The sequence below is a fragment of the Diadema antillarum genome, unplaced genomic scaffold, assembly GCF_040938485.1.
Source record: "Diadema antillarum isolate AM-2024a unplaced genomic scaffold, OU_Dant_1.0 seq00001324_RagTag, whole genome shotgun sequence".
Taxonomy (NCBI): Eukaryota; Metazoa; Echinodermata; class Echinoidea; order Diadematoida; family Diadematidae; genus Diadema; species Diadema antillarum.
Window position 1 is genome coordinate 702,446 of NW_027272095.1, and position 17,531 is coordinate 719,976.

General features: G+C 37.0%; 1 protein-coding gene across 1 annotated transcript; it reads left to right on the top strand.

Annotated features, from left to right (window-relative positions):
* The first annotated feature begins 8,953 nt into the window (after nucleotides 1-8,953).
* LOC139708295 (tyrosine-protein kinase FRK-like) lies at nucleotides 8,954-12,770 on the top strand. Its single transcript, XM_071620260.1, has 5 exons — nucleotides 8,954-8,977; nucleotides 10,627-10,732; nucleotides 11,230-11,326; nucleotides 11,592-11,691; nucleotides 12,705-12,770. The coding sequence occupies exons 1-5, from the start codon at nucleotides 8,954-8,956 to the stop codon at nucleotides 12,768-12,770; spliced, it is 393 nt and encodes a 130-aa protein (XP_071476361.1).
* The last annotated feature ends 4,761 nt before the right edge of the window (nucleotides 12,771-17,531 follow it).

The following is a 17,531-nucleotide window of genomic DNA, read 5'->3' on the forward strand; positions in this document are numbered from 1 at the left end:
CATAATGTAAAAGAAGACCCGCTCTTTCAGAAAATATGAAAAGTCAAGTTCGGCTTGGTTGACCCATTTCACTTATTTTCAGTCCTCACGCAAAATCAGGGTGTGCGACTTTATGTTCGTTTTGAGGTGCACTGTCACATTTGTTGTTGTATTTCAAAGACATATGAAGGAGACAAAAGTTGGACCCCTGAACATAAAATGTTTTGCTTCAAGATTTGTCACATGAGCGACCTTTCTTTTTTTTTTATTCACTCCGCTACTTTGACATGTAAACATTCAAATAGAAACAAATCAAGTAAAATAAAATAATGTTTTTTTTTTAATAATAATTAAGTGTTTTTAATAATCGAGTTTTGGTTTTGGTACAAAGTTGGAGTGTCGATATGAAAATATCAAATACAAAATAAAGTATAAATAAACATGTAACTTTTGGCTATGCTACTCGTGGTTCCGGGCTCGACGTGTTTTCGCTCGCCGACGTAAATTATGACTGCAACCCGTACTGAATTTGTCATAATTATGTGCTAACCAAAATGTTTCTCTGCCTAATATTCCTAACGTTAGTACTTATACACAAACTGCTAAAAAATCAATTAACATATGGCTCAGACAGAAGTATGCATTTAAATCCTCCTCACAAAGCAAAATATTTCTACTTACTAAAATAATTAAGACGTCCCTAGCACTTAATCATATTCCTGAATATCATTAACCTAACCTTACTGCCGGATGAGCTCGCCTGAACCTAACACAATGATGTTATAGTGCATAACTGAATCCAATTAACTATATATATATTCATGTATATATTATCTTGGGTGTCCTGACAACAGAGGCGTCATTAACCTAACGATTAAAAAAAATCATATATATAAACACTCGAAACCAATATATCCCTTTCCTGAAAACATTTGATTAACATTTTACATTGGTAGTTTCGATCCCGGTTTGAGAACTATTTATCGCATCTGAGGCTTTTTGTTTTGTTTTGTTTCATCTGCAAATAATGTTGTGAATATCGCCTTTAAGAATTAAATTACATCTATGAAATCGTCACAGAAAACATTTTTCCAGTCTCTTCAATGTCAACCTTCATCAGACCAAGACCTTTTTGACACGGAGTATTTTTGTGTTGGTGAAACTTAGAAACAAAACAGCTATAAGATATGTTTCAGGGGGTAAGAACGTTGCAGTCAGTATTACAACTGACACGCGTGAGTTGGAGAGAGAAAACGCACAACACATAACACTTGAGTTAACAAGATATTAAAAGAGAAAGATAACAACATGGTAAATGTTAATTCAAACATGAACAATTTTTAAAACAATTTTACAGAAGGGGTGTGTGCATGTGACAATAATAGAGCATTTGGCCAGACAAATCAACAACATTGTCTTAGCAATTAAATTCATTTTATTTCTCATGAGAGGAATCGAAACACTAGTATGCGCTTTGTAAATTGTGCAGGTATATAAATCACAATGAAGTGTCAATGTTTAGTATACAACCAATATAGTTCCTTAAACATTAAACTATTTTAACTATATGAATCTTAATCATCGATTCATTTAGCTGATACGACAGTCAACCCGACCTCGAATGGCGCAACGTCGGTTCCGATGTCCTCGAAATCTGCAACAGGTAGAAGTGTGCCAGTTGTTGGCCTTTATATCATAAATTACTTTGTCTAAGATTCCATAGTAACCATAAAGTTCCTTCCCTTTAAAATCGTACTCTTAGCTGATAGTGAAATCGGTTCAATAATAACACAACACTTATACCCGTGTCAAATGCAACGAATGGCACTTTGCCAAATCACATTGTGATGGGAAGTAATTTTCGACGATTTTGATGTGTAACGCTCTTTAAACTCGAAACAAAGAGAGAAAGTCATATCATGAGGTGATTGCTTATCATCAAAATGCCTTTAATTCAAACCCGTTGCAACCGTGTTCTTGATATGAAGAGCTTGCTTCAGAAAGGCGCTAAATCCATCATTTTTTAATCGATTTTGCGTCTTTTGGAACAAGCTCTTCATATACGAGTTGTGGTTTGTGTAATGCATGTGGCAATAATAAAGTATGTGGACAGACAAATTAGCAACATTATCTTAGAACTAAATTCCATTTATTTCTGGTGAGAGGCCCGAAATACTACTACGTACTTTAAAAATGATAGGATTGTACGAGTATGAAAAATAAATCACAACGGAGTGCCATTGTTTAGGATAAACTGTATAGTTCATGAAACATTAAACTCTCTTTTCTATATGAATTTTAATCACCGATTCATTTAGCTGGTACGACAGTCAGACCGACGTCGAATGGCGCAACGTCGCTTCCGATGTCCTCGAAGTCTGCAACAGGTAGAAGTGTGCCAGCTGTTGGCCTTTATATCATTAATTACTTTGTCTTAGATTCCATAGTAACCATAAAGTTCCTACCCTTTAAAATCGTACTCTTAGCTGATAGTGAAATCGGTTCAATAAATGATACAGCACTCATACCCGTGTATAATGCAACGAATGGTACTTTGCCAAATCACACGGTGATGGGAAGTCAATTTCGACGGTTTTGATGCGTAACGCTCTATAAAACTCGAAACAAAGATAGAAAGTCATATGTGATTGCTTATCAGCTGAATGCCTTGAATTCAAACTCAATGCAACCATGCTCTTAAAATGTGGTTGGTAATGGCATGTTGTTTTATACAATCATTAGAAAAAAAAAGAAAAAAAAAAACGTTTATTCTACCTTTTTTCGATACACGTTGCAATAGCCTACCACATTTACCGCTCATGTCTTTTAAAGATGACTTGTTTTGGTTTTTCAAAGGAAAGAAGAGTAATCCTGGAAATGCTGAAATTTGAAATGAGAAGATAACCAGTACTATTGAAACCTCTTATGAATCATAGGAATGTGTGATTATTGAATGAAAACCCACAAGTCAAATATTGATGTGGCCATGTTTGGATTAATCATTTCTGACTGACTTGGATGACCTGTTTCATCCTCTGTTATTGCTTTTGTGTTGCATGGTTACAATATTTAATGAACAGCAGTCAACATCCAAATTGTGTGCAAAAACCAAAGCCGCTATGTATTTTCAGGCAAATATTTACTGCTTATTTGAATTTTATCCCTAAGTCCATTACAATTTATTTGGAAACAGAAAATAACTATGAGCTCAAGATTGTCAATTGCACTCTTATTACAAAAGGGACTGTGCGATAATTTTTTTTTTTTTTAATGAAAGCGACGGAATACATTGTACCTTTGCTAGTGCGAGACTAACAACTGTAAAACATCCATAATACTTGTGAACTTACTTAACATATCACCATTTTTCAGAGTGGAAGCGTGGATTCATAGATAATATTAACAGCGTTCATGATGGTTGTAAGACATTATCATCAAGCCTAACTCTCCAATCTGCGCACATTTATGGCGGACACCCGGGATGTTTTGATAAGGAAGAGATTATTGGAAAAATGAAAATTAAACACTAGCCGTGAGGAAATCGCTCGTTTTCTACTAATTACAGATAAAGTGGAACCACCATGCAGTGGAAAGAGGAAATAAAGTGCATTACGATTTTGACACAATAATGTTCACTTTATGTCATCCGGAAGTTTTCTCTTTTAACTAAAACTACATCACATTCGATAGGTAGTACAGTGATCAGCTCCTATATACGAATATTATTATAAATCATACAGCATGTGTTTTTACATCAAGTACAAAATCCGCATGGGAAACAGATTTCGAGAGGTTTGGTAACCATGAGTGAACGGGAGGACAACATAGGTTTCAGCAATAAGAACACCACATGCTCACCGTGTAAACATTCTTTTTTTTTCTGAATTCATGACCAAACTGGGGATTTTGTTGGAGTGAGTGGGAGTGAGTTGCCTTTGTCGACTCGGGATCTAAAGCAAATAACTTGTATGAATGACTTAGGATATAATCATTTTACAAACCTTGGACTATTACCACATCGCGTACTTAAATTTACCTATATAATATGACCACAAATAATTTGAATTCAAAACGGTCTTTAACTGAGATAAGTACTAATAGTAACAACGGGGTAGAAATGAGTGCTATACAGACATTGTTGTGTGCGTTACACATTCTTTCCATGCTGTTGCTATCACTGACTGTGACCAAGTACCAGAACACCATCACGAACATCCCTACCTCAGGGCAATTCTCAACAATTCTCAACAATAACCACAACAAAAGGTGAGACTCACAGCGATGGAATAAAAGCGATAGAATGGTTGGTTACCTTTGCTAGTGCGAGACTGACAACTGTTAAGCAAATGTGTCATGAAAAACTCATAGAACTTGCCACCTTTATGTTTTTTCCTCAGTGGAAACCTGCTTTCAAGGCAATATGGTTAGTGATTATTGTGACCCAGTATTATCATGTTTTCCCATTTTATTTGCAATCTAGATGACGCGTGTCCTTGTAATTGTCCCATTTCTGGCATAATAGCCGCTGTGTCAATAATGGGTGTACTGCTTGCTGTTTCCATAACTGTAAATATTCTGCAGTTCTACAAACAGAGCACAGCACTCACTCAAGGTAAGTATAAGAAATTGTTATATAACATGGACTCATTTCTTGTGTACAAATCTTAGTAGAACTATAGTAGTAGTAGTAGTAATGATAATAAAAATGATAATAATCATCAACAGTAACGATAATTATACCCATTATTAAAAGTGTTATTGTTATTTTTATTAGTCCTATCATTATTATTATTATTATTATTTACATTATTATTATCATTATTATTACTATTATTAATATCATAATTCCTGTTATCATAATTCATATTCATAGGTAATCCAATACGTATAGGTAGTAGTGGTAATGAGTCCTGTCTATAATACTCTAGTATCGCATCGCAGTATTGGTGGAGATAAACATTGGGCTTTTAACTTTTTGCGAGATGCCAAGAAAACACTTACGAAATAGTACTGAGCTTACCACTTTAAGACGAATTCAAAATTTATTTGATAAAAATCAGGTCTGGAATGACTGAAACATCCAAAAAACAAGTAAAACAAAGCGATCCAATGTGGGTCCCACACTTTATTAGAATCACTCTGTTTTGGCTATCTCAGCCGTTTCAAAACCAATCACCATCAAATAAACATTGAATTCCTCATGGAATTACATGCTCTTTCATATTCCATAAGAGGTTTCTCATTATCTCACGAAAAAAAAAATGTTAGAAACCTCAAATTAGGTCTCAAAGAAAACTCTATGATCCCTTTAATGTACACCGTTACATGGCAAACACGTGGACGTTTTGTAGCGCAAATTCTAAAGGCTGATAAAATAGAAAACAGTCCTGACAAAGGCATTGTATCAATAAAATACATATTTTTGTGCGCGTGCGTGCACATAATATATCTACAAATACGTTTTCTCTCACTTATCTTGACTGATTATGTAAGAAGATAGAAAAGGAATAAATATGTATGATATTACAAGTACCCAAACATAATCATGAGATAACATTATCTTCAAAAGCAGAATAATTAAAGAAGGACCTATATTAGGGCCTACATCGACATTGCGTGATTACCGCATGTAACATGAATAACAGTAATGAAAGTCATTCAATTAAAGTAATAATTTGATTTCAGAATAGTTGGAAATTACAATGCTGCTCCTGTTTATGTTCTTTTCCCTCGCTTTTAGTACCAAGTACATCTGAAAAGCAGGCAAGGTAAGGAAAATACTCATCACCCGTTTCACCTGGCATTTTGCTTTCTGATATTCAAAAGAGGGGTACTTTTCAGTGGCAGCAGAAAAGAGTGGTATGCACACTATTAACATTAAGGTTTAACCTTTAATTGATTCCAAAATCATTGTGTATAACTAGTTACAATTCCAGCATCGTTTGTTGTGTGTTAGAAAGACAATTCACAATTAACAATTTATTGATTTTGCCTGTGTTTGTACCATAGGACAGGCATATCAGGAGGCAGCGAGAACAGCCCTTATGAGATGATCGAAATCGGAAGCAAAGGTTGTATTTGACTTTTTTCACAAAGCATACCGTTGTTGTTGTTTTGCTTTAGTCCACAAAATGATCCTTTATATATAGCTATCACTCAGTCTTTGCTAGTGAATATTTCTTTTTTTGGTCTTTTTCTTTTTTTTTTTTTGCATATATGTGACCGTGCACCTCAAAAACGAACATAAAGTCGCACACACTGATTTTGCGTGAGGATTGAAAATAAGTGAAATGGGTCAACCTAGCCGAACTTGACTTTTTCATATTTTCTGAAAGAGCGAGTCTTCTTTTACATTATGCTAAAATTAAGCCAGCACGGTTTGGTAAAGATTAAACGCTTGAATAGACACTGTACTTCAGAGCCTCTTTTCTCAGTTCACACTTTTCCTGAGTTTGTGCTTTCTTTCCAATATTTAGATTTGACTTATACATAATTTTAAAGCTTAAAGTCTGCTCTTTCAGAATATGGTCTTAACTAAAAATTCATGTCTGGCGACTTTTTGTTTGTTTTGAGGTGCAGGGTCACATATGTTACCGTGCACCACAAAACGAACAAAAAGTCGCACCCCTTGAATTTACATAAGGGCTCCAAAAGGTGCCTGAAACGGGTCAACCAAGTCAATATTGGGTTTCTCATATTTTCTGAAAGATCTACCTTGTTTCTACACTATTATTTAGTTTCGGTTCATAAAATGTATGGGAAAGTGCATTTCCAGCACTTTTTTTTTTTTTTTTTTTTTTTTTATAGAGGCCCCTTTTCATTTCTTGATAAACGTTTGCGCACTCTTCGCTTTCAAGTCTAGAAACTTTTTGAAGAAATAAAGCTACTGCTTTGAAAGTTGGCATTCATCATGGAAAGAATGTGTTGATAGAGGGTAATGTCAGCACAATCTGATAATCTCTCCATTGTTGTTGCTCTTGTGGTTTATACCTTCTTCTTTTTTCTTTACTTTTTTCTCCCATTCATCGCACAACTAGCTGGGTTTGGTGAAGATAAAGCGCTTGAATAGACAATGTACTTCAGAGCCTCTTTTCTCAGTTCACATTTTTCCAGCGTGTGCTTTCTTTCAATATTTCGATAGAATAATAGGAGAGTCAATATCAGTTGAGATATACATCATTGTTAAGCTTAGAGCCTGCTCTGTCAGAATCTCGTATACATTCACCTAAAAGTAATAATCACAAGTGCAGGGACACAGTCATATGATCATTATTTTAAGGTGAATGTATAAGATAAACCTTGGACAAAATGTCTACTCCCTTCATTCAGTTCAACCGTTCTTGGTAGCAATAATATAAAAGCATGTGTTCATGAGGATGTGTAAGTGTGTGTGTGTTTGTTTGTGTGTACGTGCGTTTCTATGATTGCGATTGCCATATTTTGAACATAGGTGAGAAGTAGGAGATCAGGTTCAACGTCATGAAAGAGGATATTGTTTAATATATTTGATGACGTCATAAGACCTTTCTGATTATTTGGCGTGGTATAATGACCAAACAAGTACAAGTCGGCCTAACTTGTAGCAGGTGTTATGGTGGAAAAGTATCACTAGACGTCGCCTTTCTTTTCATTTCACGTCTCAAACGCACAAAACAAAAATGTGAACTGTTGTCAGAAAAATGAAAGCGTTTTTTTTTTTCCCGTAATTTGGCAGGTAATGTTGTAAGTCAGCCACTTCTTCCAAGCACCGCTGCAATTGCAGCTGAAAACTTGACGTTCTTTTCTCGGCTGGGTTCCATCGGACAGGGGAAGTTTGGCGACGTGTGGAAGGGTGAACACCATACAACTCAGGGCGTGGCTTCAGTAACCCTGAGACAGCTCACAGGTTTTCACTATTGAACTGTTTTCATAGAATTACAAGATATTCTGCTCTTCAGTTTAATGTGTGCATTGTGTAATACATCTATGTTACAAAAAGTAAGTTCACTTTTTTTTATACGAAGTTAATCTCTAAAGGTACAGCATTGTTTCATAATGATAAGAAAATGAAGACTAGCAGGTGTCGTTACTCTGTGCATTTTTCTGTGTATGTAATGGCTGACACCTTTTTGATAAGCAGAATCTTGACGAGGACATTGTAATGAAAAATTTACATTCTGTAGTATACTGAATTAATGGGGACGTCATAAAATGTTTTATGAAGTCCCAACTGTATAAGTGTAAATCAATTCAGTTGTACATAGAAAAAGAAAAGTATGAAGACCTTTGTGACCATAATGTGTGTTAAATGATTATGAAAGTGTGCTTAAAAAGGTCATTGAATTGATAATGTTCGAATTTGTGATAACTAAAATAATATTTCCATTATTTACTTGGGAAACTGTGTATTTGGGCGGAGCATACTTTTAAACCTTAAGCTAATGGAAACATGGGGTTTGAGATATTAATGATGATTGTTTCGTTTTTCAAGTTTCATGCAGCCTTTCTAATCATCAAAATATTCAATCTTATATTTCTGCTATACAGAAAGTGTTCCGGATATCATGCAGATGGTGGAATATTTGCAAAAACTCCCAAACCATCAGAATGTCGTGACGTGTCTTGGATACTGTGAAGAATATCGTAAGTATAATAGTTTACCCCGACAAAAAAAAGTGTGATCAATGCGTAGTTTGTTCCGATCTGAAAATAAAGAAACATTTTAAAGAAATTAATATCAATTGTCTCTTTAAGTAAACACGTTATTGAATTTATTTCAAAGTATTTAAAACATTTGTATTGACTTCTGTAAAAATAAATATTGTGATATCATACAGGAGCCGTTGTACACGAATTCGTTTCCGGTGGGACACTGCTGACTTTTCTCCATTGTAATAACCAGTCTTCAAAATCCCCATACTTGAATATCAAGCCAGCTAGGCCATACTTTGATGAGTCCAAGCTACTGAAGTACGCCTGGCAGGTAGCAAACGGAATGGAATTTCTTGCCTCCAACAAGGTAATTACTCAAGAAAAACATTGTTGATTTATTTGATATAATTGCAAGAAATGCAGATGTACAAATTATTTCTGAAATGAGTAAACTGATTAAGGACACCTGCCACTGATTCAGATTTGAAATCTAGAGCTGTTCAGATTTCGAGGTTGTAGCTTCTTATGATTAGTTTTATAATAATGTGATAGCTCTCGTATCATATTAATGCTCTGTTCTTTTCTACATCATTACATAATCCTTATCACTGCCATGCAACGCCTATTAGAATATTCCTTTGTGGACCAAATTCAATTCTTGCTTGACAACTTCGCCGTCATCGAAAAAGCCACGGGGCGGACTTAATTGATTCTTTGAAAAGTGATTAAACACTGACCGAGGTGTACTATTGATGAGTATTGTGCTTCTCCACTGGCTTCTATGTCTCCTTCCAATAACGTCTAACGTGCTGATGCTATGTATCCATAGGATCTTGTATTAAGAACCTTCTTTTTTCTTCACATATCTAATTTTAATAACTATGCATCAATCCAATCTTTGTCATGGTTTGTTGATAATTCTATACATCTCATTGTTCTCTCACAAAGTCCAATGCTTCTTGATACTGTCAACAGCCTAACCTTGATTCAAGCTATCAAGGCTTGCTTGAATTTCAGTTTTAAGCGCACACACAAGCCCTCTCGCGCGCGCACACACACACATACACACACACACACACACACAAATACACACATCATTATATAATTGTTATATGTGCTCTTAATTACCTTTGACTTCCTTTCTTGGATCTTTAAACCACACAAGCATTTTATAAGTTCCTCCACATTTAGTCTTCTTCCATGGGAAGAGTATGATACACTCAGATAGAATTAAACCGTGTCATGTGACTTCTGCCCATTCTCTGTGTGTGTTTGTGTCTGTGTTTTCTCAACATTGCGAAAAAGATAGGTTTATAACATTCTCTGAAGCCTATGACTTATGAAATTTACTATCGAGGTATTCATAAGTTAATATCAAATTTAGATTATCCATGGAAACATGTGTGCTCACAACATAATGATGACAGAAGACCGGATCTGTAAGATTTCTGACTTTGGGATGACGTCATCCATGCCACCCTCTGAAAGTGTAAGTATTATAATTGAAGCATACATTAAAAGAGGAATTATGCTTCTATTTATACAATAATGAACAGGATTGCTTACAAGGAACAGATACCCCACGTAACAAGGGCATAAGTCTGGTTTTTTTTTTTCTGAAATGATTATGAATAAGAATAATACTTTGACGTAAAATACATCAGTTCTATACATACCGACTAAACATAGTTTCTCCTGAGAAAAAATGTACTGCGCGAAGCGTTTTGATGCCACAGGAAGCCTCAATCCACTCAAAAAGCTTGTGGGAAAATTTGAAGAAATAAAGAATAGGTCCACCCTATTTGTCTCTTCTTAATCACTGTACAGTATAAGTCCGAGAAATATCTACTCTAAAAACCACACACTATCCCTGTCATACCTTTGCTCATTAATATGAAAGTGAATGAAGGGGGGGGGGGGGGTTACGTATTCATGTGTATATTGAAATCATGTAATCATGTGATATGGCGCTCATCTATTTATTTATTTTTTTTAATTACAAATCATTCTTTACAGAAACCAACGCGCTGGATGTCACCTGAAGGACTGCAGAATAAAAATTGGTCGGTAGAGAGCGATGTTTGGTCTTACGGGATCCTTCTTTGGGAAATCGTCACTCTAGGTACGACGTTACATACGATACATTATTATAATAATGACACTTGAATAGATTACTTTTATTTGATTGATTGCTTGATATTGATTATTTGACCTATTTTACTACGGCATAATTCGAGTGATAGACAGGATATTTCACTCGGTGAAAGATGAAATTATTGCTCCTTTCACCTCATGAAATATTTTACCATTGTACTTTTTATTATTTGTATGATACGTGTGTGTGTGTGTGTGTGTGTGTGTGTGTGTATACCCATATGAAAAAAATGCCACCTCATTAATACCGTACTTTACAAAATAGTTCAATGTCTTGAGATGTACAATTTAGTGTGTATTTCTTTGAGACACATGATTTATACTGCCATGCAGTAAAGGAGCCTGCGATACCGGAAGAAGGAGTGTCAAATTCCTTAGCAACAAAATATATGAAAAAAGAGAAACAAAACACTGCTAAGTTTGCTCATTTCTGTTCCTGTTCCATCTTCTCTGCGTTTTTTCAAGGAGCAAGACCCTATCCAAAAATGACAATGGACATGGTCAAGCAGCAGGTTACCAAGGGTTACAAGATGCCACGCCCTTCTCACTGTGGTCAAGAACTGTAAGTAAATTATCTCAACTTCCAGTTTGCTTGCAGGTAGATGTGTGATGTGTGTGTGCCTTTGTGTGTCAGCCTGTGTGTTGTGTGTGTTTACCTGTGTGTTTTGACGAAATTTCCCAATTGATTCCTGCTGTCCTGCACCGAATCAGTCTTGATGCGACACTTTATTGATAATGGCACACTTATATAATACAAAGACAGATCAGTGCAAAAACCTATATACGCCATTAAAAGCTGTCGTTGTTTGCTTCTGTTCCTCGCCTAGATACTCCATAATGACCAATTGCTGGGAAATGGAACCGGAAAAGAGACACTCTTATGACGTCATTCAGCAGAAACTTGAACCGATGATGGAAGTGTATCACGTAAGTTATCATACCCGTTTTATGTGTGAATACAAGAAGTAGCTTTGGAAGCAGTCTCGAGTACGCCATTAAATCCAAGGTTATTATTTAACAAAATTCCGTTGGAACTACAAATGGTATATCCGAGACTCCTTCTTCTTCTTGTAATAACATTCGGACCAACACGTGGAAAATCCCAAACCATCATATTGTAAGATGCTTCTCATAGTATTCATAATTTCTTATATATTTGATACATATATTTCTTACATATTGATGACGGAAAGTTGATGTAATGATAATTTCTGTGTCATTCTAGCAGTTGGCTTCCTGTTTAAATTGCTGGTGAATGCAGTTGCATCTTGCCAAAAGCGCAATCCTCAAAAGGAAAGAAAAAAGCTGAAACAAAAAATTTTAACCTGACGAGATTAATACAATTCTGGCGTCATTAGAACATCAGAAATATACCTAGATAAATCCAGAGGAACACTCAATAAACCATGCATAATTCTACTATTGTGTCTTTTGAGTGATTTGTCATACAGGATTTTAAACATTGTTCAGTTATGTGAAAATGTCAAGTCAAGCTAACTGTACTTTTGCAATGCTTTTGATCGGCCTTGTTTTGATTTCAAAACATATCAGGTAAAAAAAAAAGGATTAACATTCTGTCGGACCGTATTGATTCTACACAGTAAAACAGTGTTAAATTTGATATATCTGTAAATATCATGTAGTAATATTATGTCATTCTCACGATTGAAACGTTTCAACCCTTTACAACTTCTTCATTCTTTTTGACATTATATCAAGGGTTAATAGATCACAGAAAATAATTAATTTTAGACTAAACATGTTTGGACCGTATTGATTATACACAGTAAAGTAGTGTTAGATAAAACTTTTTTGTTTTTACTGTTAAAGAATTTATGATGCGTCATTCTCACAATTAAAAAAAAGTTTGAACGCTTTATCATTTCTTCATGATATTGATGAAAATAATCAATTTACTGTGCTCACTTTACTCTTTCCAGGAGTACCTGTCAGTCAGAAACATGGATGAGAGATTGTATGAATCTGTGGCGGATATAACAGTCTGAACCGAGGTCCACAACGATGAAAAACATTTTTTCATGAAATTTCGTGACATTATTGATAAACGCTGATAGTTGCTTTAATGTATGTCATATAATATTGTTGGATGAGTGCCGCCTGTTAATGTAGCGTCGTCTTTTAAATGACCGACATCGCACCTCTGTTATAAACGCCTCACTGGGATAAAGAGGGAGATTCGAGCACAGTTTCAACACGGACGTAACAAATGAAACATAACAATATTAATTATTTTGATTCTGTGTATACTGCAGCAGTGTCATTATTGTCCTAAAATGCAATGGTAGTCTCTAATCAGAGGGAAGCAGTGGGAATGCGGAGGATGATTGTTCCAATCCTTGCGGGATTCATAAAGAGTACAATTATATAAATATATATATTATTGTGCGAAAACGGTCCAGAATAGTCCAGGGGCGTCACCAGCTTTTTTTCAAGGGGGGTGCGTTTTGACACTAAATGTTTACGAGATTTTTTTGACAGACATTTGGAATATAGGAAGCTCTCAATCCCTAGACTTTTACTGTTTTTTGAGGGAAGCTAGGATTTCATCTTGGGGGGGGGGGGGTAGTATGCGAGGGAGCGAGCAAGGGTGGGGGGAGGGTGTGGAAGTGCCGGAGAGGGTTATACCCCTTATAAATGGATTATGGAATGACGGTGTGAAACGACAAATTACTGGCAGCGATATCAGGGGAATGGCATCACGACTACATGCGAGCGAGCGGAGCGAGCGAGCTTGAAAATTTTGACATTTTACAGTCCCAAAACTGCCATTTGGAGCCATATTTTTTCGCTTTGGAAATAAAGGAGGGGTGGGGGCGCAACGGCCGCAACTGCCGGTAATTACTGGCAGCAACATCAGGAGAATTGCATAACAATTAAATGCGAGCGAGCGAGCGAGCGAGCTTGAACATTTTGACATTTTACAGTCCCAAAACTGCCTTTTGTAGCCATATTTTTTTTTTGCTTTGTAAATTAAGGGGGCGCAACGGGCGCAACTGCTGGCAATTACTGGCAGCAACATCAGGTGAATGGCATAATAATTAAATGCGAGCGAGCAAAGAGAGCGAGCTTGGAAATTTTGACATTTTACAGTCCCAAAACTGCCATTTGGAGCCATCTTTTTTTCGCTTAGGAGATAAAGGAGGGGTGGGGGCACAACGTGCGCAACTGCCGGTAATTACTGGCAGCAACATCAGGAGAATTGCATAACAATTAAATGCGAGCGAGCGAGCGAGCTTGAAAATTTTGACATTTTACAGTCCAGAAACTGCCTTTTGTAGCCATATTTTTTTTTTTTGCTTTGGAAATTAAGGGGGGTGGGGGTCGCACCGGGCGCAACTGCTGGCAATTACTGGCAGCAACATCAGGGGAATGGCGTAACAATTAAATGCGAGCGAGCGAAGAGAGCGAGCTTGGAAATTTTGACATTTTACAGTCCAAAAACTGCCATTTGGAGCCATATTTTTTCGCTTTGGAGATAAAGGAGGGGTGGGGGCGCAACGTGCGCAACTGCCGGTAATTAGTGGCAGCAACATCGGGAGAATTGCATAACAATTAAATGTGAGCGAGTGAGCGAGTGAGCTTGAAAATTTTGACATTTTACAGTCCCAGAACTGCCTTTTGTAGCCGTTTCTTTTTTTCTTTTTTTTTTTTTGCTTTGGAAATTAAGGGGGGGGGGCGCACCGGGCGCATCTTACTGCTGGCAATTACTGGCAGCAACATCTGGTGAATGGCATAACAATTAAATGCGAGCGAGCGAAGAGAGCGAGCTTGAAAATTTTGACATTTTACAGTCCCAAAACTGCCATTTGGAGCCATATTTTTTCGCATTGGAAATAAAGGAGGTGGGGGGGGGGGGCGCACTAGGCGCAACTGCCGGCAATTACTGGCAGCAACATCAGGAGAATTGCGTATGTAATGCGAGCGAGCGAGCGAGCGAGCTTGAAAATTTTGACATTTTACAGTAAAAAAAAAACAAACAAACTGCCGTTTGTAGCTATATTTCTTCGCTTTAGAGTTTAAGGGGGCGCATCGGGCGCAACTGCTGGCAAATACTGGCAGCAATATCAGGAGAGCATAATGATTACATTCGAGCGAGCGGAACGAGCGAGCTTGAAAATATTACATTTTACAGTCCAAAAACTGCCGTTCTTTTCTTAGCCATATTTTTTCGCTTTGGAAATTAAGGGGGAAGGGGCACCGGGCGGAACTGCTGGCAATTACTGGCAGCAACACCAGGTGAATTGCATAACGATTAAATGCGAGCGAGCGAAGAGAGCGAGCTTGAAAATTTTACATTTTACAGTCCCAAAACTGCAGTTCTTAGCCATATTTTTTCGCTTTGGAAGTTAAGGGGGGGGGGGGGGGCGCGCACCGGGCGCACCTGCAGGCAATTACTGGCAGCAACATCAGAAGAATGGCATAAAGATTAAATGCGAGCGAACGGAGCGAGCGATCTTGAAATTTTTGACATTTTACAGTCCCCAAATTGCCGTTTGTAGCTATATTTTTTTGCTTTGGAAATTAAGGGGGGCGCACCAGGCGCAACTGCCGGCAATTACTGGCAGCAACTTCAGGAGAATGGCATTACGACTTTAATGCGAGCGAGAGGAACGAGCGAGCTTGAAAATTTTGACATTTTACTGTCCAAAAACTGCCGTTTGAAGCTGTATTTTTTTTTTTCGCTTTGGAAATTAAAGGAGGGGGGGGGGGGGGGACGCCCGGTGAGCCCGGTGCGCCCCTCTCCCTGGATCCGCCACTGGTAGTCAAGGGTGTGGGTTTATGTTCATGACTGGCAACTGGGGGAGGTATGACCAGCGAGGTGGCGTCGAAGTGACCAAGCGGGGAAAGGATGTCCAAAATCTGCACTTTAGAGCATCCCCTAAACTAATTGTGCGTGTTTGTTTGTGTGTGTGTCTTATAATTTATGTACAAGGAAAAGTTAGGAATTAGTCCAGGTCAAGTCTTTTTATTGGCAATGCAAGCCATTTTTACATTGTAGTATGTAAAGCAACACTGCAAAATCAATGATCTAGCTTTGATATAACGAAGAGTAAGGTACAAAGGTATACATTCTACATCACATTGCGCAACATTGTAGCGACTCTTCGTTCGGATGTACTGAGCACACTGCGCACGTCCTGCTTATATGCAGAATGCCAACCAGGAACGCTGAATCACAATCTTTTGTCGGGTCCGGGCTTTTTGAACAATGTTTCACACTATATACCTATCTAATTATGGTTAAAAGAAATCATAGAAAAATATCTTATTTCTTGATCACCCTTTCATTCAAAAGCAGTTTACTAACACTTGAATTACTATTTCGGTAAGTCTTTTTTTGCCAGCGCATTGGGAGGGGGGCGCACCCCCCCCCCCCCTCCGTAGTTACGCCACTGCTTTTGGGTGAACAGATTTCTTGAATTCTAACAAAAAAGCAAGAAAATCTTTTCAACGCGGGAATTATGATTATGTGGGATGGGGCAAACGTGTATAAGTGCTCCGTATCGTACGGATGTATAGTACGGTCGATAAATAGTAAACACTGTAGAATACTAATAGATATGTACAAAATCAGTGCTGCCAGAACCAGGGGTGCGAATTATTATTATTTTTGTGTGTTTGTGCGTGTGTGTGTGTGTGTGTGTGTGTGTGTCCCTGGTGCAATATATAAAAACAAATTAGAAAAGAGTAATTATTTAGCGTCCGGCGTTGAGGTCGCTCGCAGACTGATCTTTTTTTTTTTTTTTTTTTTTTTTTTTTTTTTTTTTTAAGGATCTGAAGGGGGGTGCGTTCGCACCCAACGCACCCCCCCCCCCCCCCCTGGTGACGCCCATGTAGTCTCATATTCAAGTAATGTGCAGTTCAATGTTTCCAGGTTAGCATGCCTGTACAGTGACGGGGCGATCGTTAACGGCCCGTTAACGATCAAAGCTTGCATATCTGTATCAATGTTCAGCAGAGCACAGAATACGTTCGATGCACAGAGAGTACTACTAGTTTGTTTAATGATTAATTGTTTATATTATTTAACATTGTCTTACGTAATGAAATGGCTTCTCATGAAATAATTTACGTATTAATATCCTCACGTGTTGTTAATGGTGATTATGTATTTAGTACATACTTTTGTATGTTCAATTGTAGCAATTGCCTATCACATATTTCACATTCTTCTTAGTGGCTGTAGGATGTTTTACTCTCGCATGTGAATAATTTCTAGGTAGCTTGTTGTGATATACGGAATTACGGATTATTATAGTCCTGTTGTTGTTATGGACATCATTGTAATTGTTAAATGGATTACTGTCTTATCGTCATTTATGGTAGTTCCTATGGTGTTCTTCATTATAATTAGTGTACAGCTTAATTGCCGTGTATCGCACAGTGTGGAGTTTATTAGGAAACTAAATTGCAAATGCTAATTTCAGATCAGTAAACAAATCTGAATTTGAGTGTCGTTTAAGCATGTAAATAGTAATCACCCATTTTTAATCGAAGCTTGGAAAAACGAGGATACCGTTTTCATGGGAAATGAAAGAAATTATCCCCCCCCCAAAAAAAAAATAAAATAAAATAAAACCAAAGCACACTTTTTTTTCTTTAATTATTAATGAGATATATACCATTAGTGTCTTTATGCCATTATATCGCCAGTATAACAATAATCATTTGATTGTAAATGTATACCTTATATTTTGCTTGGGACGTCTAAAGATAAAAGAAACAAGTTTTATTGCATTGTAAGA